The 25,160-nt window shown below is 42.4% G+C and overlaps 1 protein-coding gene across 2 annotated transcripts in view; it reads left to right on the forward strand.

The window, feature by feature from the left end:
- The window catches only part of CHN2 (chimerin 2), a 151,164-nt gene that overhangs the window by 62,030 nt on the left and 63,974 nt on the right, over nt 1-25,160 (forward strand). For both annotated transcript variants that reach the window (XM_053359573.1, XM_053359572.1), the window contains 4 exons: nt 1,837-1,892; nt 12,788-12,819; nt 14,705-14,818; nt 16,613-16,901. In XM_053359573.1, the coding sequence (XP_053215548.1) occupies nt 1,837-1,892; nt 12,788-12,819; nt 14,705-14,818; nt 16,613-16,901 (491 nt within the window). The remainder of the gene's footprint in view (nt 1-1,836; nt 1,893-12,787; nt 12,820-14,704; nt 14,819-16,612; nt 16,902-25,160) is intronic.

The following is a 25,160-nucleotide window of genomic DNA, read 5'->3' on the forward strand; positions in this document are numbered from 1 at the left end:
TGGGCCAAAACAAACAAGATGAACTTTAACAGGGAGAAATGTAAAGTATTGCACTTGGGCAAAAAAAATGAGAGGCACAAATACAAGATGGGGGACACCTGGCTTGAGAGCAGTACATGTGAAAAGGATCTAGGAGTCTTGGTTGACCACAAACTTGACATGAGCCAACAGTGTGACGTGGCAGCTAAAAAAGCCAATGCAATTCTGGGCTGCATCAATAGGAGTATAGCATCTAGATCAAGGGAAGTAATAGTGCCACTGTATTCTGCTCTGGTCAGACCTCACCTGGAGTACTGTGTCCAGTTCTGGGCACCACAGTTCAAGAAGGACACTGACAAACTGGAACGTGTCCAGAGGAGGGCAACCAAAATGGTCAAAGGCCTGGAAACGATGCCTTATGAGGAACGGCTAAGGGAGCTGGGCATGTTTAGCCTGGAGAAGAGGAGGTTAAGGGGTGATATGATAGCCATGTTCAAATATATAAAAGGATGTCACATAGAGGAGGGAGAAAGGTTGTTTTCTGCTGCTCCAGAGAAGCGGACACGGAGCAATGGATCCAAACTACAAGAAAGAAGATTCCACCTAAACATTAGGAAGAACTTCCTGACAGTAAGAGCTGTTCGACAGTGGAATTTGCTGCCAAGGAGTGTGGTGGAGTCTCCTTCTTTGGAGGTCTTTAAGCAGAGGCTTGACAACCATATGTCTGGAGTGCTCTGATGGTGTTTCCTGCTTGGCAGGGGGTTGGACTCGATGGCCCTTGTGGTCTCTTCCAATTCTATGATTCTATGATTCTATATATAATTTTCGTCAATAGATTAGTTGGAATGGATAGTGCTAGTACCAATAGCAAATCTAAAATGTGTAGCAATTTTTAAAGATAGGCTTACGTTTCTCTGACTAATTTCCACATTTCCATGTGTAGAAAAGATGTGCATAAAAAACAGAAATCACCCCCATTTGGGGAAACTCATTTGTCATATTGTTGTCACATGCATGGCTATTTTCACTTGAGGAGCAGCCTCACGGGAAGAACTTCTGCCAGTTTTATGCAAAAGTAGCTGTACAGAGCACTGGTTGACTAGACGTGGGTGGCGCTGTGGTCTAAACCACTGAGCCTCTTGGGCTTGCCGATCAGAAAGTCGGCAGTTTGAATCTGCATGACGGGGTGAGCTCCCATTCCTCTGTCCCAGCTCCTGCCAACCCAGCAGTTCGAAACCATGCCAGTGCAAGTAGATAAATAGGTACCACTGTGGCGGGAAGATAAACAGCGTTTCCGTGCACTCTGCCTTCCGTCACGGTGTTCCATTGCACCAGAAGCAGTTTAGTCATGCTGGCCACATGACCCAGAAAGCTGTCTATGGACAAACACCAGCTCCCTCGGTCTGAAAGCGAGATGAGCACTGCAACCCCATAGTCGCCTTTGACTGGACTTAACTAGGTCCTTTACCTTTTTACCTAGATGCCTGAGAATTCACAGAGCACCCTCTCCCTCTTCTCCAAGAAGTTTTAAAATCTTAAACCAGGCATTATAATTTCTGTTATTTTAAATGGATAATTGTACTAGCAACACATGAACCAATCAGCCAAAAAGTAGGCTGCCTTCTAGACAGCAGAGGTGAGGAGGAAAACTGATGAGAATATCAAGATTCACTGTGGAGGAAGGTTCCCGTGTCCTCTCTATGAATTCTAAATGTGATACTCTATAATACCCCTTGCAAGTCAGCTATTTCCCCTTCATTTGAATTTAGTTTGAAGTATCTTCTTTAAGCCTATCTAAGCAAATGTTAGTATTCATTGCAGCCTTCTAATTACAACCGTGTTTTTTATGTTTGACAGTGTATCAGTTACAACAGGAAGCACCTCGTCCCAAGAGAATAATTTGTCCTCAAGAGGTCAGTTTCAAGTTTCTCTTCATCTTCTTTAATTGAATGGTCAGCAGCATGCTGATACTGTTGGTCTTCACATTTTATGTGTGCAGGATGTGATCTTTATATTGTCATCCACACAAAAGATTCAAAAGTGCTCTGTTTTAAAAAAATTATAAGGTAAACATTATAAAAACACCAGTCGGTGTTTGTTATTAATTCTAAGCTTTAAGTGATTAATATTATTAAGATGTTTTCAGTACTATTTTTGTGTTCATCAAAGTGTTGTGTATCTTTGTGTTTATTTCTGCCATAAATGAAGCGCGATTTCCTACCCCACCCCAGCAAATCTTCCACTAGCTTCACAAACCCTGTTTGTCATCTGAAAATATGCATTTTGACAAATGTTTTAGAATAGTGTAGATAGAATATTGAATTAATAGCATGCGGTCATTCTCCCTACAAGTCTAAAGCACAAAGACAGTATGTAAGAATAGATAAGGCCGTGCATTTACTGGCTGTCTCCCTGTTTGGTTTCCTGAAGTTTCTAACAAAGTGCTTTGTTTCTGACCAGTTTTATTCCCATGATGGTGTACTAGGTATGGCTCACCCTAATTGCACAACATCTGAGATGAAGCTGCTGATCTTGGTTTTTGTCTTGGCAGAGTAAGCACCTCATTAAAGAGGTGCTTCCTTCCCTAGGATGTTCCCGGTAATGTCTGTATAGGCCTTATGAAGGTCACCGGAAGTGTTCCTGATTGAAGACACAGATCTGCTGTAACTATCAGAGGTGCTAACTGAGAAACGCACATTTCAAGTGGATAAGCAGCTCTGTCTGATGCTTCAGTAGCTCTGAGCAGAGAGGACTCCCTAGTCTTCCTCCTGAAATAGACCTGTCCCAGTCAATGCATCTCCTGCAGAGCAAATCTGCCGGTTGGAAAGAGCAGTTTCCAGCATCAAGCAGGAGCCCTTCCCAGTAGCAGATCTGTTCATGAATAAGCTCCTCAGTTGTCAGGCTTAAAAGCAATTCTTTTGTTTTCTGCAGGTGGGAAGGGCACACCCACTGCAGCAGAGTTCTCCAGGAGAAGGGAGGGAGGGATCGTTTCTCTTTCTCCTGGGAAGAAGCTGTGTGGTTCAAATATGCTTGAAGCTCCTCTAGTTGTCTCTTTAGTATGATAATGATTTTAGTCGTTTTTAAGGACATGTTTCTTCACGTTTGCTAGCAAGCAAGAATAGCCAGAAGCAATACTGTTAAGTAGAGTCGCCTTTGCACAGTATACTCAGTGCATTTCCATGTGTGCCATGAGACTTGTTGGTGTACCTTAAGTTGTGATGAGTGAGGTCATTGTGGCTCATACTGAGATTGACTCAGAAATAAAGCAGCCTATAATGTTTTGGAACAGGCTAGATGAATGAGGCTAGGGGGAAAAAACTGGGAAGTTGTCTCTGGCTTGGGTTTTCATCTCTCTCCTGCACCGGCATGGGGGGAGTTGCACACCCCCCCCCCATGGCTGGCAGTGCGCAGCTTCGTTCTCCCCCCATCCGTGGTAATTTGGGGGTGCTAGGTGGATATTTGCACCCAGTGGCGTAGTGTGGGGGGTGCAGGGGGGGCGGCCGCACCGGGCGCAACATCTGGGGGTTAGGGTTAGGGGGCGCAAATCCACGGGTTAGGGGGCGCAAATTACTTGCCTTGCCCCGGGTGCTGACAACCCACGCTACGCCACTGTTTGCACCCCAGTGCCGCATCTGCTAAAGACGGCCCTGAAATGATGTGATTTCTTAGATACACTGAGATCCATTTTTTAAAATTGGTGTTAACCACCTTCCTCCTCAAAAGAAACAAAGATAACACAATGAGATTAATATCAGATTAAAATATTCTTATCCTACCACCCAATTATATAAATGTTACCTTTTACGCATTTCATAATGATTGAAGGAATGGAGCATTGTAGATGACTCTTGGAACAAATTCCCCCCTGTATAAACTCCCATTACAGAATAGCTTAATGTTCGTGCAGCTTATTGGTTTGGCATAATGCTAAATCGGTGTTGGAAGTCTCTCTCTGCTGGAGATTTTCAGAAATTGCTAACAATTATTCAACAAAACAGTGTTCACTATAATGGCAAATTTGAATAAACTGTCCCTGGTGCATACAAAGCATGCACTTCCTAAACCGGACTATTATGCAGAGAAATATGTCAGCTAATTACTTTGCTCATTGTTCTTAATTCTAATTACAGTTTTAGAAAACACTATTGCTAGTAAAGATAGTAAAATATGTGATAGCTTGGGGAAAAGCAAAACATTTTACCATCCTCTGCTCTTAATTCTGTACGAAATGGGAATGGGTTTTATTCATAAGTGCCCGTTTATTTTTCAGCTGGATGTAATATGCAGAAATCTTCAAAGTATAAATAAATACAAGTAGTAATGTATGAAGGGGTTTAACATATGCAAATGTGAAATGTTCCTCTGTTTTCTGCTTAGATTTTCCTGAAAGCCTAGCTGTAAAAAAAGTGCTTGGATATTACTATGGTATCTTTTGGGCTTGTAATATTCTCACTGTGGTGCTAAAACATCCAGGAATTCCTTTAGTTCACGTAAAATTCAGTAAAAGATAATATAAAATATTGGATTTTGACCTGGGAGACATAAATCTAAATAAGAGATTCAGCCTTCGATGTTTTGTTCCCCAGTTGTTCACATCTAAGGATGGAATATTTATTCGTGGATTTAAATGGATAATACATGATTTGATGTGAAATGGTCCTGAATCATTCTATGTCCTCAAGTAATGTTTTACGTAAGAGACGTACAGGCAAAGCAAATCTCAGTTGGCATTTGGTTTGTGCTGCCTGTCTAGAATGACATTTGAAAGCAGGAGTTCCAGAACAAGTGGAGGAAGTATGTATATACCGTATTTTTCACTCTATAACACGCACCTGACCATAACACGCACATCGTTTTTAGAGGAGGAAAACAAGGGAAAAAACATTCTGAATGACACAGTGGATGTATCATTTTTGTGCTTCATGCTGTGGCCACAGACATGTGATCTGATGGTGAATTTGGGGTGACCCAATGCAAAAATCCTGAGAATTCCTGTGGATCCATGCTTTGTAACCACGTTTTTGTACCATTGCAGCCCCAGGCAACAGTGGGTGCGTGATTTTTTTGGTGCAGGCTGTAGCCATGGACATGCTATGTGATCTGATGGTGAATTTGGGGTGACCCAATGCAAAGATCCTGAGGATCCATGTGGATCCATGCTTTTTAACCACGTTTTTGCACCATTGCAGCCCCAGGCAACAGTGGGTGCGTGATTTTGGGGGGGCAGGCTGTAGCCATGGACATGTTATGTGATCTGATGATGAATTTGGAGCGACCCAATGCAAAGATCCTGAGGATCCATGTGGATCTATGCTTTGTAACCACATTTTAAGTGGGGAGCGAAGGAAAAACAAAGAAGGGACATGAGAGGGGTGTGCAGAGAAGCAGCTGGCTAAGAATGCAGGAGAGGGATTTAACGGGAGGGAGGAAAGAAAGCCAAAAGTTTCCCCCCACCCAAGCCAGCCATCTCTCTCCCTCTCTCTCCCCCCCTCTCTCCCTCCCCCCCTCTCTCTCCCTCCCCCCCTCTCTCTCTCCCTCCCCCTCTCTCTCTCCCTCTCCCCCAGCAGCACCGGAGCACAGAGAGGAATTAGAAGGAACGACACTCTGCTTTCCCCTCTGCTTGCCTGGAGGGGAGGGGCTTTCCCTGCTCTTTGTTCCGTTTCAGCAAACACAGCAACGAAACAGAGGCAGGTGGGCAGTAAGACCCTGAGGCAGAATGCAGGAAAGCAGCCGCTTCCTCTTTTCAGGTTTCCCTTCTCCGTGAAGCGCGATTTGATTTTTGCCTGATTTTTCGGCTCCAGGGACCACACATTCGCTCAATAACACGCACAGACATTTCCCCTTCCTTTTTAGGAGAAAAAATCTGCGTGTTATAGAGGGAAAAATACGGTACATGTCCTCATTTTCACAGGACTTCACCCTTCAAATAAGCAATAGTCACAAAGCAGCATCCCTAAACCTATAGTAGTTAAGGTTCTTTGTACTTGACCCAGTAAGTCAAGAAGGAAATACTAAGTTGAAGATTCCAAACAGAGTGAAAGCTACTGATATCATGAGCCCTGCAGAACTTTTGGGATCATGTGTGGATTGGCAGGTGCTCAGGAGAAGGAGGAAGAAACAGAGGGGGAGCTGAATGGTGAGAGCTGTCATGGTCCCTGAGTGATGGGGCTGGTCAGACAAAGAAGGTGGAAGAATGAGCTGCCCACAGAAGAACCCAAGGAGGTTCCAGTGGGATAGGGCAGGACATACCAAACCAGAGTCATGGGGACTTGAGGAGCTGCTTGGGAAGGAGGATCATGGAACACACCCAGTGGGGGCCTCTTCACCCCATGTCATCTCCCCATCAGTCTCCCAGGCACCCACACAGCCTTTCCTCCAAGATCACCAAGGCCCACCTTCAACTCAGTCACTCTGAATGTAGTGCCAACTCTGGAGTTGCCGTTTCTGGCTCCCCAGCTCTTCAGAGGAGGTAGCCGCCCAGCCTGTCCCATCCGCTCCCCAACCTCTGTTGCTGAGGTCATGAAGAAGACACCAGCACAGGCATGAACAGACAGGGAAGACCCACCCTTCTCAGAGGAGTGCCTGCTTGCATGCCCAGTTTCAGGAACAGCCTCAATTGCCATCCTAAGTTGTGCCTGCCCCATTCCCATATAACAAGGTTATAGGGGACATGTCGCTGGTTGGGTCAATGTCTTAGCTTGTCTAGCCATGTATAGCACCTACAATGTCTTTGAACTCTGCCTGTGTGCTCTACTGATCTGAGAATTAAAGATTTTGGTAGATACTGTAATTTGAGTTGGCGTTCTTCCTCCAGCGAGAGCCAGGACAGAACGTAGACTGGAGGTGGGGAACTCTCTCCTTTCTGCCCTGACTTCAGCTACCTCTGAAGGGATGCTGGTTCTCCTTCCCCCAGCTTTTCTGCAGAACACAGAGCCTCAACAGAGGCTGAGAAGGACTTGGAGGGGCGGGAGGAGGCAGAACCGGAGGAGCCCAAACAGAAGGGTACAAGCTTGTCATCTAGAACCAGACACCACCTTCACAGATGGGAGCAAACTCCTCACCAAGGAGAGTGTGTTTGCAGTTCCCAACATTTGCAAAGTGAGTGAGTCTTGTGAGTTAGTGCACCCCACCTTTTATGTAAAAGATTGGCCGGTGGGGTATGGGAACAGGTTGGGGCATCTTAGCCGCTTACATCTCTTTCAAAACTTCTTGACCTGCTCTTGTCCCTCGTATGCTAAGCATCTCAGAAAAGGGAGAAGGGTGACATCATAAACCGGATGATGTCATGCAAAGTATAAAACAATACCATGTATCCTAAGTGTCTCAGACTGGAGAAGGATGACATCATAAAGCAGATTGTGTCCAGTGAGTCAATCTCAAATGTTTTCCAACTAGATAAATGACTTAATTAAATATGTATATTTAGGCACTGATGCCAGGAAAGGAAATCTGTTCAGGATGAAATAGTCTGTTCCCCAGGGATGGTTTGTCCACCTGGCAACTGAATAAGAGACTTTTCCAAAGGAAAGGAAAGGAAATGTAGTCCTAATTTTGTAAATGTGGAGCAGGTGGATTTGTATTCGGATATACAGTCTGGCCTGGAGGAAGTAAAGTTGAGGGGGAAATAGAAGACAACAGATATGGAGGCAATTTAACCTAGATTTAATCAGTTTTAGATTCTATTTTAGATGAACCCTGGTTTGCCATGGCACCTGAGTCTTAGGAACTGCCATTAATTTTAACTATTCATAATCGTAAGATAGGGATGCGGGTGGCACTGTGGGTTAAACCACAGAGCCTAGGACTTGCTGATCAGAAGGTTGGCGGTTCAAATCCCCGCAACGGGGTGAGCTCCCGTTGCTCGGTCCCTGCTCCTGCCAACCTAGCAGTTCGAAAGCACGTCAAGTGCAAGTAGATAAATAGGTACCGCTCCGGCGGGAAGGTAAACAGCGTTTCCGTGCACTGCTCTGGTTCGCCAGAAGCGGCTTAGTCATGCAGGCCACATGACCCGGAAGCTGTACGCCGGCTCCCTCGGCCAATAAAGCGAGATGAGCGCCGCAACCCCAGAGTCGGTCACGACTGGACCTAATGGTCAGGGGTTCCCTATACCTTGAATCGTAAGATGCTCAGGGTAATTCACTTGGTTCTTCCACGCCACTTTATCTTCACAACAATCCCAGGACTTAGGTAAGACCGGTAGAGCAACTGGCCCAGTTGAGTCTCAGGGCTGAGTAGCAAAGGGAATCCAGTGTCTCCTCACTGTTAGTCCAACAAACTAACTAACCATTACACCCAACTCAGCCTCATGTGAAGTATGACTCCTTGAAAGCAGCAGAGCCACATCTGAACATTTCCTGCTACGTACTTCTCTTACTAAAAAGTAACATAAGAAGTGATCCTTCATGAATTATTCCCAAATGTTTTGACCCGACAAGCAGATCAGCCAGCGATCGACTGAGAGCTATTAAAGTAGCTCTGAAATCTGTGACTTTTTTTTTTTGCTGGCAGCAGTCCTACACACAATGAAGTCATGCTTGAAACCCAGTGGCCTCCTTTGTGAATCCAGATTCTTATTGCCTGTGTGCTGAACTTCTACAGATTTGTCTATCTTTGTTATGTCCCTATTGGCTAGCTGTCTCACTTGCCTGTGTTGTTAGCAGATTCTCCTGTAAGATATGGTAGAATCTGCCCGTTGAACAGTTGTTAATTCTTTAGAAGGTGAGCCTACAGATCAAATCGATTTGCATTTCCCTCACATCTTACCAAGTACATGTCATTGACACTTTATTTCTGTATACAGTGCTACCTCTGGTTACGTACTTAATTTGTTCCGGAAGTCCGTTCTTAACCTGAAACTGTTCTTAACCTGAAGCACCACTTTAGCTAATGGGGCCTCCTGCTGCCACCGGAGCACGATTTCTGTTCTCATCCTGAAGCAAAGTTCTTAACCCGAGGTACTATTTCTGGGTTAGCAGAGTCTGTAACCTGAAGCGTATGTAACCTGAGGTACCACTGTATCTGAAATAATTGTCATTTATATCCTCTCTATTTAATTATCTTGTTTTGTTCCTTCGTTGTTGAATGGGCTTGACATGTTTGCTATCCACTATTCTTTAACGTAGATTTCTAGACTTTGGTAACATTCCTTCACATGCCACCATTGGATATAACCTAATCTGATCAAAATACTACATTTGGGCTTTTACTCTCACCATGACTAATGTGCTAAAGGGCATTGTATGCAAATGTTTATCTTCTGGACTTTGAACGTCTTACTAATGCACTTTTCAGATTTTCCCATCATTAACAGATTAGATGATTAGGCAACATGGTTGGGTGTGGGTGCACAAAGATAATTACAGAGGCTGTCTGGTCGTAAATTGATCTTTAGATACTGGTGATTGGTAAATGCAACTCTAGCTACTCCCAGTTGCAAAATCCTAGATAAAATCTTCAGTGTAATCTGCAACCTATACTCCCCCCCCCCCACAAAAAAAGTCCATTGTGGTCCTGGGGAAAGAGTACACATCTACAAAACTTTACTAGCCTTTGGAAATGCAGTCAAAGTCCTTTTTCTTTGCTTCTCATTTTGACAGATACCTTATTTTGGAGATTAGAAAGAAAACTGGATGCATTTTCCTTTAAATTGTATGAATTCTTCTACAACTGAAGCAGTGGTACCATTTTAATGCCCCTTTTTACTTTTTTTTTTACTTACATCAATTTATGAAGAAGCAGCATTTTCATTTAAAAGCTGGTTTAATTCAAAAATCATAAGAAGTCATTAGGGTGATCTCACACATCAGCTTGAATGCAGATTATTTGAGAGGAGAAATTGTATTTAGGGCATATATTTATCCCACAGTCATTGGTCATAATGCTTTTCTGTGAAGTTTCTGCTATACAGTGGCATGTTTTTACAATAACATTTTAACTGTGCTTACTGGAGATCACTATAGCAGACGTTCCAAAAAGAAGGAATTGCAGTTCAAGGTCACTGCAATCTTACACCTAGCGTATATGTTTTGTTGACTCATCAAGAGTGCATACCTTGATTCTAAATGTATTTTACTTGCAAAAAATAAATTCCACTAGTTCCAACATAACTCTTCTTTTTAAGATTACAAGCCTCAAACAACATCCAGTAAGTCTTCAATGCATGTCTACCATGCATTAACATAACAGAAATTGATCCAGAAATTCTTCCATCCTTCAAAGCAGTACTGTATAGTGTTGCACATTTCTGCCACAGTTTGTCATTGTGGGTGGACTTGCTTGGAGTCACACATTCATTTTAAGATGCCTTGTGGGATGTAGTTTTCTCTAATCTTAGCTATGTCAGTGTGTTCAGAAGCTGTCATATCTGTATGAACTATGATCTTGAAGTCAGAGAGATGAGCCATGCCTGAAACCTCATAAAACGTTATTTTTGAGAAAGGCATTTTCATGAAGCTGTTTGACATTTTACACTTGGGTTGTGGTGACGCTAGAATGCTGCTCTGGGCTCCTTGGAGAAATGTTGAGATAAAAATATAGTAAGTAAATAGACACTAGGCATTGCAGAGAGATTCCTCTGTTGAGGATTTGGGGTTTCAGAAAATTTTCTAGTATGCTATCGCAAGGGGGATGGAATGCATCAAAGGATATGTAAGAGATAAGTTAGAATCTTTCACTGTATCATCAGGAGTTTTGGTTTTGGCAATTGCTGACAGATATTTATGAGGTTTCCAGCTAAGCACTGTATACTGAGCTCTCAAGGGACAAAATTTCTACTAACCAGCAGCAAGCAGCATTTGAGTTTGTCTGTGTTATATGTTGTTACTATTATTTATTAAACGGATTAGTTGCCTTTTTTGCCAGTGCAATCCGAAGTGACTTACAACAATAAATAATAAACATTTAAAAAAGACAAAGAATAGAAAAATCTAAAATGCTTTCATACTTTTAAAGGCAGGAACAGAACACCCTGGCAGTTAAAGGAGACTACAGATAATTAAAAGACAAAGGCCTAGCAGAAAATAAATGTTTTTGCTGGTGCCTAAAGATACGTACCACAGAGCCTAGGGCTTGCCGATCAGAAGGTCGGTAGTTCGAATCCCTGTGACGGGGTGAGCTCTCGTTGCTCGGTCCCTGCTCCTGCCAACCTAGCAGTTCAAAAGCACGCAGTGCAAGTAGATAAATAGGTACCACTCTGGCAGGAAGGTAAACGGCGTTTCCGTGCGCTGCTCTGGTTTGCCAGAAGCTGCTTAGTCATGCTGGCCACATGACCCGGAAGCTGTACGCCAGTTCCCTCAGCCAGTAAAGCGAGATGAGCGCCGCAACCCCAGCGTCGTCCATGACTGGACCTAACGGCCAGGGATCCCTTTAAAGATATGTAATGATGGCGCCAGGTGAGCTTTCCTGGGGAGAGCATTCCACAAATGGGGAAGCACCACTGAAAGAAGGCCCATTCTCATCTTGCTACCCTTTGGATCTCTTGGGGAGGTGGGACCCACAGAGAAGGATCTTATATGGCAATCACAGGGTCAGTGCATGTGGGAAGAGGCAGTCCTTGAGGCCCAGAGCTGCATAAAGCTTTATAGGTCAAAACCACCACTTTGAACTGGGCCTTGAAGCTAACTGGTAGCCAGTGTAGTTGAGTCAGGGTTGGTGTTAATTTACTCAAACTGTCTTGCATCCTGGCGGCCAAATTCTGCACCAAACCATCTCCAAAGGCAGTCCCACGTATAACACATTGCAGTCCCACGTATAACACATTATCTAACCTAGAGTTTACCAGAGCATGGACAACAGAAGTTAGGCTAGCGGTGTCCAGATAGGGGTGTAACTGATGGAAGGCGTTCTGCACCACTGAGGCCATTTGACCCTAGGAATTTTTGTGCTCAGCCACAATAGCTGGAACATGTTACCGATGAAAAATCTAGGCAGACAAGTAGGAATAGCCGTAAACAAGCTGAAAACCAAGCCCCAGATTAGTTCTGTTTGGATATAGCGTGTGGGAATACCAAAGACAATATCATTGCAAATAGGCAGTGTAACATGCATTGTTAGAAACAGGTTAACTTGCAGTGCATTCATGTTCTCTGCCTTGTGTAATTAGGCATCCTGAGACTTGCAAGACATTGATCACCAGCCCAAGGACTCTGCTGTGTAGTAGTAATAATTTTACTATTTGTAACAGGTTACACCTGACTGGGTTGCCCAATAAACATTACAGGGCATTTCCTTCCTTCCTTCCTTCTTTCTTTCTTTCTTTCTTTCTTTCTTTCTTTCTTTCTTTCTCTTCATTTTGAAGCATTGCAATAAAGATTAAAACATTAAAATGAAAGCTTTAAAGCCTATCTTTATGGATCCAGCCATAATTTAGTATTGTTTGCTGAAAGACTGCCAGTGAAAAGCACATTAGTAATGACTATTTAAATCCGAGGCAACTGTTAATATTCCAGCACTATGCTCCAAATATTAGATGAACATTGAACAAAAACATAGTGCATCAAACTTTGTAAGGAACTGCCCCCTGCTGGCCTGGCATTTGTTTGCGTATAATTGCCAGATTAAAATTTTCAGCATTACGTGTAGCATTTAAAATTAATCCTTTGTGCTCTCTTAGATAAAGGATGCCATCCTCCAGGCTTCCTGCTCTGCAGGCAACACTTATTTCACCCTAAAACACTTTTTAAAAGTTGTAACCTGAAGTATTTGTGGCTGGGCAAATATTGATGATATTATTGTTTCACCAGCTTAAATTTTTATTGTTGCTTCTATAAATGTATATCTAACTGTGTTGTCTCCCCCCCCCCCCATTTAGGTGGAGAACAGACCGAAATACTACGGACGAGAGTATGTATTAAATTATTTGTAGGAAAATAACTTTTAAAGTAATAATTTGATGCACGACACTGTGCAATTTAAAATTGCTATGAAGAGATCGTTTAATGTTAATGAAGAGATAATTTAACTCAGTGTTATTTCTCCATTTCTTTCCACGAACTTACCGGTACTCAGTTTTTCTTGACTTCCCAGACTCTTCGTTTGCATGCATGTGAATTGTCTTTTCAGGTGGTTCCTATAGTATATATACATTTCAGTATGTATTTTGCAGTTAGAGATGTAGAGCAATCCTAACCCAGCCCTGGGAACAACTGGAGAAGTGGAGCCACTGCTGTTGGTCAGGAAAGAAGGTGGCGGAGATGTTTTTGCTTTGGTTGTTTGTTTAAAAGGAAAGACCAACTGGGTAACGCCAGAGGCCCATCTAGTCCAGAATCCTATTCTCACGGTAGCCAGGAGCAGCAGCACTCTCCCAGCTTGTGATTTCCAACAGCTGGGATTCAGAGGTCTACTTCCTGCAACAGGAGAACAAGGCCATCGTGAGTCATAGCCTTTGACAGCCTTATCGTCCTTGGTAAGGTGCAGTAGAGTGGGCCACCTGTCAATGGGCCAGCTTAAAATCCAGGGAATCCTTGGCCTGTTCTGCTCCACCCCATTTTGGAAACTTGTGCTGGCTGTGAACGGCAGCCTGCCATTAATACAAGTACAGCAAGGGGTTTCTGTAGCAGTGGACCCACCCACCCACCGCCAGCAGAGCCAGGGAGAAGGTCTCTTCCACCCAGTCTTCTTCATTTATTTTGTAAATCTTAACTTAGGTCTCCTTTTCAGAATCACAGAGAGTTGGAAGGGACCACATGGATCATCTAGTCCAACTCCCTGGAATGCCCAGTGTGGGGCTCGAACCCACAACCTTGAGATTAAGAGCTCTACAGACTGAGCTATATGATCCAGTCTGAATCTGGTGTTGTCTGTTCCAAACTTTTAAATGCTGGAAAGCGTAATGCTCGTGGTCAGCAAAAGCGGTTTAAAGACTCCCTCAAGGCAAATCTAATAAAATGTAGTATAAACACCGACAATTGGGAAACACTCGCCTGCAAGTGCTCCAGCTGGAGAACAGCCTTTACCAAAGGTGTCATGGACTTTGAAGACACTCGAACTCAGGACGAAAGGGAGAAACGTGCTAAGAGGAAGACATGTTTGGCAAACCCTCACCGTGATCAACTCCCGCCCGGAAACCTAAGTCTCTAGTGTGGAAGGACATATGGATCCAGAATTGGCCTCCACAGTCACCTACGGACACACCATTAAGACCATGTTCAGGGAAGACTATCTTACTCGGCCACGAGTGATTGCCAAAGAAGAAGAAGTCATATAAAATTGATCCAAAGGCATAAGAGCTGGGGAGTACAGGCAGAGAGCTTGCAAAATGTTACAGATTACTAAAACCAGGCCCTGCTAAGCCCCTGGTTCCAATATTTATTTATTTAAAATATTTATATCCTGCCTTTCTAAGACAACAGCCTTTTAAGGAGGCTTTTAACAGCAGTGGAACAGCTGTAGGAAAATCCCAAAGCAATAATTAAAATGCAGCGCAAATAAATCAGTTGTGTATCACCATCATGGACAGCAGAATTCACCAAAAGCAGCCTGAGCAAATGAATGGAAAGTTGGTGGGCACAATTTTAATCTTGATTGCAGCATTCCTTCCTATTGGTTCCTCCCAAGATGTTCCCCCCGGCTTCAGTTTGTTGTACATACAGAGGGACACAACCCTATCATGAACTATTTTGTGGTGACTTTTATGTGTCCTCCTTCTATGTTTTAACACTGAGCTCCTGCTGTGGCCTTTCTCCCATTCAGAGTTATTCTCTAACCTAATGGCTTTCTGTTCCATCAGGTTTCATGGGATCATTTCTCGCGAGCAAGCCGATGAATTGCTTGGAGGTGTAGAAGGAGCATATATTCTCAGAGAGAGCCAGCGGCAGCCTGGATGCTATACCCTAGCTCTCAGGTGAGCTTTGCTGCTTCTGTTTGCAAATTTTAAGAAGTGCTTGTTGGCCATTGGGAACCTGAAGGAATTGCAGTTATAACAACTATATGCAAAACAGTATACTTTAAAAATGGTATGATGTCGGTAACGTGTTAGATATTACAATCCTTTAAACTTTAAAGCATAAATTTTTGCAGGCTCGATAGTTGATTTTTTGCACTTTCTGTGATAATAATAACAATTTATTATTTATACCCCGCCCATCTGGCTGTTTCCCCAGCCACTCTGGGTGGCTCCCAGCAGAATTGAAAGCACAAGAAAACATCAAACATAAAAAACTTCCCTAAACAGGACTGCCTTCAGATGTTTTATAAAAGTCAGATAGTTGTTTATTTCCTTGACATCTGATTGGGAGGGCATTCCACAGGGTGGGCGCCACTACCAGGAAGACCCTCTTCCTGGTTCCCTGTAACCTCACTTCTCACAGTGAGGGAACTGCCAGAAGGCCTTCGGAGCTGGACCTCAGTGCCAGGCTGAAGAATATGGGCGGAGATGCTCCTTCAGGTATACTGGGCCGTGGCAATTTAGGGCTTTAAAGGTCAGCACCAACACTTTGAATTGTGCTTGGAAACGTACTGGGAGCCAATGTATGTCTTTCAGGACCGGTGTTATATGGTCTCGGTGGCCACTCCCAGTCACGAGTCTAGATGCATCCAAAGGGCAGTAACAGCCATAGAGTACCCACAAAATTATTCACATTATATCAACACCATAACCAGTTAGAACAAAAATTATACCAGTTATACCAACAAAAACAGCAACAACAATTTATTATTTATACCCCGCCCATCTGGCTGGGTTTCCCCAGCCACTACAGGCAGCTTCCAACAGAATATTAAAATACAATAGTCTAGTAAACATTAAAAGCTTCCCTAAACAGGGCTGCCTTCAGGTGTCTTCTAAAAGTCTGGTAGTTGGTTTTCTCTTTGACATCTGGTGGAAGGGTGTTCCACAGGGCGGGCGCCACTACTGAGAAGGCCCTCTGCCTGGTTTCCTGTAACTTGGCTTCTCGCAGCGAGGGAACCGCCATGAATTGTATTTAACCATGATTTAAGAGTATCTTGGGTACAGAAAACTTAGAGCGGCTAACCTGCAACACTCTGGAGGTGCATAAGTTATCTACCCCTAGTGCAAATGAAGAAGGCCACCTTATTGCGCTATGAGCGCTGCATTTGCAAATAAGGGGATCGCAGGCTATCTCGAGTCTCTCATCAACTTCACTTACTGATTTCTAAACCCTATTTAAGCAATAAAGTGAATTGTATGCCACAGATTGTGCAAGACTTTCTATCAGCTCGTCCCCTGTGATGAGCAAGGTTCCCCCTGGTAACTTCAAACATAGCTAAGTGCCACATTGGCTCTGATTTGAGCTGATATTAAAGACACGGAGTTGGTTTTGATTCCTGCGTAAGAGGACACCCTGCTATACCTTGGTTTACTAATGCTGTGTTGTGACTGTTTAATCACAGTTAAGAAAGCAGGAAAAGAGCAGAAGGGAAGCAGGGATTGCATTAGTCCAAAGTTCTCTTCCGAGTGCAGTTGAGGATGTTCTGCACCGGTCTATAACACATGTTCATGCAGCCCTGGCACAAACCTGTTTCATCTGAATATATACTGGTTCCTTGAGTCTGTACTCCGTCCTCCACCTTTTTAGCTAATGAGGAACATGGCCTTTTTATAGTCTGCATCATCTGAGAAATCAATGTTTTTAGTGTTCAAACACTAATGCAACAACTTCATTTTGTTTTAATGCAGGTTTGGCAATCAGACCTTAAACTACAGGCTTTTTTACGATGGGAAGCACTTTGTAGGGGAAAAGAGGTTCGAGTCAATCCATGATTTGGTAACAGACGGCTTGATAACACTGTACATAGAAACCAAGGCTTCTGAATATATTTCAAAAATGACGACAAACCCTATCTATGAACACATTGGATATGCCACTTTGCTTAGAGAAAAAGTATCCCGGAGACTGAGTAGATCAAAAACTGAATCGAGAAAAGCTAGTGTAACCACATGTGAAGAAAACGCACCAGTTGAAAAGGTAAGGTGATTCATGAGGAAATCAATCCATATATAGATCTACCTTTAAAAAATGCATCTGGGGCAGGGCACTCGGTCATTAAAATGCACTCAGTGGCTTGTCATCAGCTAACTTTTAGTCAAAGTAAACCCACTGAAATGAATGGACCTCAGTCATGGCCATTAATTTCAGTGGGCCTACTCTGAGTAAATGTTAGTTGGCTGCAACCCAATGTATTTGTTTATATGTTAACATTTGAGGTGCAAGCAGAAAGCTGAAATCAGATCTGTGAAATTATTCTATTCCTCCATTGGGAATGAACTCCAGACGATTGCATGCCCTGCCTACAATAGCTTCCCATTGTAACAACAGCAACAACAACAACAACAACACAACTGTATACCACCCTTCCTCCCTAGATCTAAGGGTGGTTCCTTTCTGCACTTAAGAAATATGTGTTCAGGTAGCATCTCCCAGATAAAATGAGTGGAAAAAAGCACCTGAGCACATACAAATATTTAAATTCAAATGAGAAGCTAGATCTCTTGAGCTCAGCATTGTATACATCAATAAGCAGTACCTCTCCAGGGTTTAAGGCATAATTCCCCCTCTCCCAGTCTTACCTGGAGATGCTGGTGATTGTAACCTCCCCACCTGGTTTGCAGTATCTGTCTAAAAGAGAATGTAGCCTTGCTATTGATTCCTGAATGTAAGAATTTGTGCTGATTGCCTGTTCACCAGATCTCAAGTTTGTTAGCCTTTAACGCAAAGTTCAAATCTCTGCTTTACTATTTTGGTGAATGGGCCTGATTTTGGGGGCGTGGCTTTTCTTTCTTTCCATCTTTGCTTTTCGAAGTTGTTTTTGTAGTAGCAACAAGTAGTAGTTAACATAAAGCAATTCATGGAGAAATGCAGCTGAAATCAGCTTGAAATGTGTGACAAATGATGAATATTCTTATAAGAATATATGTGTGTTCCCGCAGATTGAAAAATATTTCAAACGAAACCTTTTTTCTGGTGTAAGTGCTTTTGAAGGTTATTTAATACATAATTCACATAATGTGTTTGCATCGCAATCAAGATTATGTTGTTGACCCGTGTCTGAAAAGCAGTGCCTGACTGCTGGAGGATGTAATTTATAGTTTTTATTTATGATACTGTTTCAGTCCCATAAGGACATTTCTAAAGACATTATCTGTTCAAGACAGCAAACGTCTTAAGTTGAACTGGCTTTCATTTCTAGTGCAAATGACCAAGGAAGACATAAGCAGTGTGAAATACACAAGAAAGCTTTATTTAATAATATTTAGAGCAACTGACATTTCAGGCTTGTGGAAACAGTAACACAAATTAAACTCAATTAACTATAAATTACTATTATTTAAGAGACACATGCCCAGCATAGAAAAGCACCTTACAAGGCTGTGATGAGCTGGTTTTTGGATTTTATATCAGCATAGTTCAAAATCTGAGAGCTTCACTGTCAGAAAAAGGAAGGAAGCATAGAATTGCAGAGTTGGAAGGGACCAAGAGGGTCATCTAGTCCAACCCCCTGCAATGCAGGAATCTTTTTGACCCAAAATTTCAAGTTGTCACACTTCTGACAATCGGATCACTGTAGTTTTAAACCCTGGCCAATGGATCCATGTGCATACCCTTACAATATGCATGTGCTGCTTCATGCAACAATATTTGCATGCTCAACTGCTGAATACATTGTGCCACCCATTATTTCATGTATGGAGAAAAGAGGGGGGAAACTTAAGTTCAGATTCTTCCACACCATCTGCAAAAACTTCCCAACAGATGATTTTGTGAGAACTGGTGGTGCAGGACATAAATTCAGCCACTGTAGACCACCCTTTATACAACACTGGGTGCTGGAGACGGTCGTTGATTAGTGTGGCATAGGGGCACTAGTTTGTAATCTGAGAAAATAGTTTTCTATCCCAAAGAAACATTTCCTCCTAACTGATATGAAATAGGTTTCCTGCTATCAATATTCCTCCAGTCTTTAAGTCAACACTACTACAGTGGTACCTCGGGTTAAGTACTTAATTCGTTCTGGAAGTCCGTTCTTAACCTGAAACTGTTCTTAACCTGAAGCACCACTTTAGCTAATGGGGCCTCCTGCTGCCGCCGCGCCGCCGGAGCACGATTTCTGTTCTCATCCTGAAGTAAAGTTCTTAACCCGAGGTACTATTTCTGGGTTAGCAGAGTTTGTAACCTGAAGCGTATGTAACCCGAGGTACCACTGTATTCTGCTTATAAACAGAATAAATTTATGAGTGGAACTTGGGAAGCAGGTTTGGGTTGTTGGTTTTCCTTGTATTCATGGCTCCGTCTCCCAGTCTCCAAGCTGTGGTCCCTGAAATGTGCTAAGAAAAATGCTGCAGGAAGTTAATGTATTGTTGATAGCCATAGCAAATATTTTTTTTCTCTCATTGGAGCACATTGCATTACCTTCCAGAAAAATCAAATTTGTGATGGTTGGCAAAGACCATTATTAGTATGGGAGAAAGGATTTTATCCATGCTATATAGAACCTTAACATGTTGTGACTGAAGCGGGGCAAGGGACATAAGCTATTTTGGCAGAGCAACTGCTACTCCTCAGTACCTCTTAGAAACATCCCTACTTCTAAGATATGGTATAGAATCATAGATGTGTAGGGTTGGAAAATAGCCGGAGGGTAATCTAGTTCAACCCCCTGCACTGCAGGAAACTTGACTAGATCATACATGACAGGTGGCTATCCAACCTCTGCTTAAAAACCTCCAAGGAAGGAGAGTCCACCACATCTGGTGGGAGTCTGTTCCACTGTCAAACAGCTCTTACTGTCAGAAAGTTCTTCCTGATGTTTTGTCGGGATCTTCTTTCTTATAAGTTGAATGCATTGGTTCAGGTTCTAGCCTCTGGAGCAGGAGAAAACAAGCTGGCTCCATCCTCCATGTGGCAGCCCTCTAGATATTTGAAAATGGCTAAAGGAGAGAGAAAGGGACACAGGTGGCGCTGTGGGTTAAACCACAGAGCCTAGGACTTGCTGATTAGAAGGTCGGCGGTTTGAATCCCCGCCACGGAGTGAGCTCCCGTTGCTTAGTCCCTGCTCCTGCCCACCTAGCAGTTCAAAAGCACATCAAAGTGCAAGCAGATAAATAGGTACTGCTCCAGCGGGAAGGTAAACGGCGTTTCCGTGCGCTGCTCTGGTTCGCCAGAAGCGGCTTAGTCATGCTGGCCACATGACCTGGAAGCTGTAAGCCGGCTCCCTCGGCCAATAAAGCAAGATGAGCGCCGCAACCCCAGAGTCGGTCACAACTGGACCTAATGGTCAGGGGTCCCTTTACCTTTAAAGGAGAGAATGTCAACAGGAGAATGCTAGGTATGCAATTAACTCACCAGTTAAAATCAGCATGACTTAAATTTTGGATTTGGCGCCTTTAGAAAATCAGAATGAGGCAAATAGGCATGGCTATTTTTGTGTATACAGTGGTACCTCTGGTTACAAATGCTTCTGGTTACAAATGCTTCAGGTTACGAGCTCCGCTAACCCGGAAATAGCTGCTCCTGTTTGCGAACTTTGCCCCAGGATGCAAACGGAAATTGCGTGTCGGACGTGTGCACACAAGGGGAGGCCCCATTAGCGAAAGCGCGCCTCAGGATAAGAACAGTTTCAGCTTAAGAACGGGCCTCCGGAACGAATTAAGTTCATAACCAGAGGTACCACTGTACTTGGTAAAATTGATTATATCTGCATAATAGTATCTGGAAGTTTCTTAAATAACTTTTACTCCCATTTTGGAGTAGGTAAAATAAAGTTTGTTGGTTTGTTTCAGTTATCTACCCAGATGGTTTAGAATTTCTCAACAAAAAGACGTCTTTAAAAACGTACTGAAGGAATTAACGCTTTAATGTTGCCCTGCAAAAAGGGCTTTCAAACATTTCAAGCACAGTTTAAGCCTCTGCAGTAATTAGGAGATGTTAAGGGGTTTAAAAAAAAAGAAACATCACCTTTTATTGATAGCATTTCAGAAGCCAAGAAACTACTGCAGAGGGCATTAATTTCCCTGATAGGTTTGTTAAACCATTTGTGGGATGTAGTTATTCTTCCCTGCACAAAAGGTTGACAACAGAAATTATTGAATGGCTCAGTCATTCCTGAGACTTTCCCCCTTTGGGCAGGTCAGTGGAAGGTTGTTTCAGTGCCACTAACTAGGAAGAGAATTCATAACTTGGAACTGCCTGAGGAATCTGTCCACTCTCATAATACAGTTTCTTGGAAGTTGTAATTAGTAGTACTGTGCCAGACCCCATAAGAAAAATGAAACGCATATGCCAAATTAGTTGCTTTTCTTTGGGTCTTTTTCATCCGAATAATTATATAGGTCAGAAATCATCATCATAAAAGAAGAACGTTTATCTGTTGTTATCCCTCAAACTAAAAAAAATAGGCATTCCACTCTTGCTGTATTAAAAATAGGCAATAAATGAATGTATAAATGCATGAATGTTCATGCAGCGCTTTTTTAAAAAATCAGGTGAATAGCCACTTTAAGAATTGGGCGGGGGGGGGGAGGCTGCACCATTGTTCAGTTTTCTCATATGAAGGCCTGTCATTGCACTGCAGCTAAATGTTTGCCTGTTGCTTCTATATTAAGTCTTCTTCATCCAAAGGTCTTTTAGCTTCCTCCAGTAAAACATGTTGCTAGTATACAACACACATCTGAAGGGTTTTGTCTGTTTCTTTGGAATTGAGCGTGTGATTGGAACTTGGAAATTATCCCGCATTCCCAGGAAAGCGAATACTTGCCAGTCTTTTTTGTGTGTGCAAAAATTGACATAATACATCATCATAGCAAGTATAATTCATAGACTCCTGGTGAATCAGCAACACCTTCATTGGGGATCAAGGGCATGCTGTTGAACTCCCCTGCTGCCGCCGCCGCTGCCGCCACCTCTAATAAGGTCTAGCTATTCTGTCTTTAAACAAACACTGCATTTACCTTACCAATAAAGTACAGTCGTACCTTGGAAGTCGAACGGAATCTGTTCCGGAAGTCCTTTCAACTTCCAAAACCAAAGCACAGCTTCTGATTGGCTGCAGGAAGCTCATGCAGCCAATCAGAAGCCACGCCGGGTGTTCGGCTTCCGAAAATTGTTCGAAAACCGGAACACTCACTTCTGGTTTTTGATCGTTTGGCAGCCAATTTGTTCAGGAGTCACAGCGTTTGAGATCCAAGGTATGACTGTAAAAGCAGAATGTGAAATGTCCCAAAGTAGGAATGCTGGAATAATCCTACCAGTAAAACAACAGCTTTATTGTCTGTAGGTACTTAAAGCAATTTTTGTTTGTATTTGGGGGCATTTTATGCTTTAGTATATCTCTGTACGTTGTTGTGCATCGACTTGATATTTTATATTATTCAGTGGTTTATAATTTTATATATATATATATATATATATATATATATATATATATATATATATATAAATGAATAAAGCTCTGAGGAGCTATAGAGCCATATTTATTCATTTTTTTAAAATGCCATTCTGTTTTCCCATGCTCTGTGGCACATTCAAATATTGATCATAACATTTGGTCCATTCTTAGTCATTAAAAACGAGCTTAGAAGTGGACATGCTATGGAACCGTGGCCAAATTGCATCAGCAGTACATGTATTTAAAGTGTAGCCGAAGCTCGAGCTATAAAAATTGCATGTGGAACAGCTACTGAAAACTTCATAAACAATTTCCCGTTAAAGATGATACAGTGGCACATCCATTTCCTGCCCAGATTTCTTCCTTTGTGCAATCACCGGAAAATATAAGGCAGCTCTGTAGGCACAAATCTATATTTGATTATCTCACCGTGTTTTCTGAGACGGAGAATATAACAATGCAATAATCTTTCACCTATCATTGTGTCCAAGTCGCTCAGAGTGCTTTTCAAATACAGGACTTGTAATTCTATGTAAATTGATGTAGCTTCCTATGCACAAGCAGAAGGTTTTGAGTTATGCAATTCAAAGAAGCCCTTTTTTTGCACTCAGTATTACTTTTTGAAAGCATTTTCTTCCATCCAACCTTCGCTCAAGGATGCTGATTTGTTACTGGAACAAGTTGGCATATACAGCACATAATGGCTTTGGATTGAGGGATTGCCTTGCCTCATATATGCCTTGTTTTACCAGTTTGTCGAAGTTACAAAGTGCCATGCTGTATATTGTTTGTTTTGCATACGTGAGGAGCTGATATTTTAGTGTGGCATCATCACCTTAATGCATTGGAACACCCTATTGACACTAGACATGTGTCCTCACCGTTGCTGTTTTTCTAGAAAAAGAGTTGCTGGAACTCACCATGAACACCTCCCTTGTTCTCTTATAATGGCAATGGCGCCCAACCGAGAGGTGCCAAAACTGAGTTCTGGCAAGTTCCAGCTGGAAAGAAAAGCCCTGGTCCTCACTATAATTAGATGCCTGCTGGAAACTTTTTTATTTCAACAAGTCTCCCCAGACATATTATTTAGTTATATATATTCGGGGTTTTTTAATTTTTGCTGATTGTATCTATGTTTTCTTGATAATTATTTTATACATACTGCTTAGAGATTTTTCTGATTAAGTGATCTATGGTTTTTCATATCTGTACCAACGCTATTGATTCAATCATAACATGTAACCTTTTTATTTAAAAGGCTAGGTAAAAATAGGTAGGCAACTTAACTCATAACCTGCCTTGTTACTGAATCCTTTAGGAAGGAATCAAGTAAGGCTTACATTTCACAAAAGTGGGGATGAATTATTGGCGGAGCTACATGTTTCAAACACTAGATGGCAGCTTTACTTAAGGGTTTTTATGGTTTTCGTTTTTAACTTTTTTTAAAAAAAAAGATACAGTAGCTTCATGTGTTTTTCTGGTTTGTTTATTTATTTAGTGTGTTTATCCTGCCTTTTGGGATAAAACTCTCCCAAGCATCAAAGAACTACATCTCAAACAGCAAAACGAGACCTGTGCCCCCATGTTAGCTTCAGACATAAAGCAGAAAACAATGTGTGGTGTATTGCAAGGTAACATGATTCAAAATCAGTCCTCTGAGAAATTTGTCTACATATACCCTTGCCCTGTTTAGTCTCCAATATGGGTGCAAATTAATATTACATGTTTACATTTACATATTTAAATGTATGTGAAGGGTGCATTTATCTGGCAAAGCTTTAACCTGAGCAGTGTATGCAAGCAGGAGGAAATATTATTTCTGGGAATAATTGCTGAAGAAACCTTTCCAAATTTTTTGCATACATTGCTAGTTGCATAAACTGCTTGGATAACAGGCTTGTTTTAAAAGTATTGGTGTTTGAAAAGGGCCTGTTAAATAGTAAGGACATTCTCTTTTTAAAAAATATCCTAAATTGTCCTGTTTACTGAGGGTGCTTAATATATTAAATAGGCCGTTCAGATATTGCAAGTGGGTTGTTTCCAAGTTTTAAAGAAATACTTACCAGGTTTTTCCTATTTAGATATACCCAATTCTATGAAAGAGGGCAAAATAACCATCTTAATGTTAAGACAGAATTTTTAGACAAGATAGTATTGTCACACAAAATGGACTAATGTACACACCCTACTTTTACAGGGCGCCACTATCCCATCTTCCCCCTTTTCACCGGCAGTTGCAGCCTAATTCTCTGCATGTTTACTCAAAAGCAAATCTCACCCAGCTCAGTGGGGCTTAGCCCTCAGGTCAGTTGTGCATAGGATCACAGCCTGAAAGCCATTTCCGGTGCAACATTTAGCAAGCATGGCGTGGCTCCTGGATCGATTCCTGTGAGACCCGTGTGCCCTTACTGCTAGATAAAAATGATCTGATCCTGTGAGCTGAGGCTTGATTCCTGGAGGAGTGCAGTGTTTGAAGATCTGTCTGTGCGCAGTAGGGATTCATGACCCAATTGGACAAAACATGTTCACTGTCTATAGCGGGACTCATTTCAGTAGCAGACCTGAGGCTAATAAATATATATTTTTTCTAATCAAAACCTTAAAGACGAGTGCTGGAGGCCCTCAGATTTGCTAAGCCAGTTCTTAATGGCAGTCGGTAATTGAATAGAAAAGCAGGGCTTGTAAGCAATCGTCCTACCCTCTACATTATCCCCCCCCCTTTTTTTGCTTTTACTGTTGCTGCCTCTCTATCAGCAACAACATGTGCCTCTGAAAGTGGCTGTCAGCCTTCCAATCCCATCTGCCAAGCTGTCTGTTGCCAGGCTCCCTCTTCAGCTCCCAGG

The sequence above is a fragment of the Podarcis raffonei genome, chromosome 12, assembly GCF_027172205.1.
Source record: "Podarcis raffonei isolate rPodRaf1 chromosome 12, rPodRaf1.pri, whole genome shotgun sequence".
NCBI lineage: Eukaryota > Metazoa > Chordata > Lepidosauria > Squamata > Lacertidae > Podarcis > Podarcis raffonei.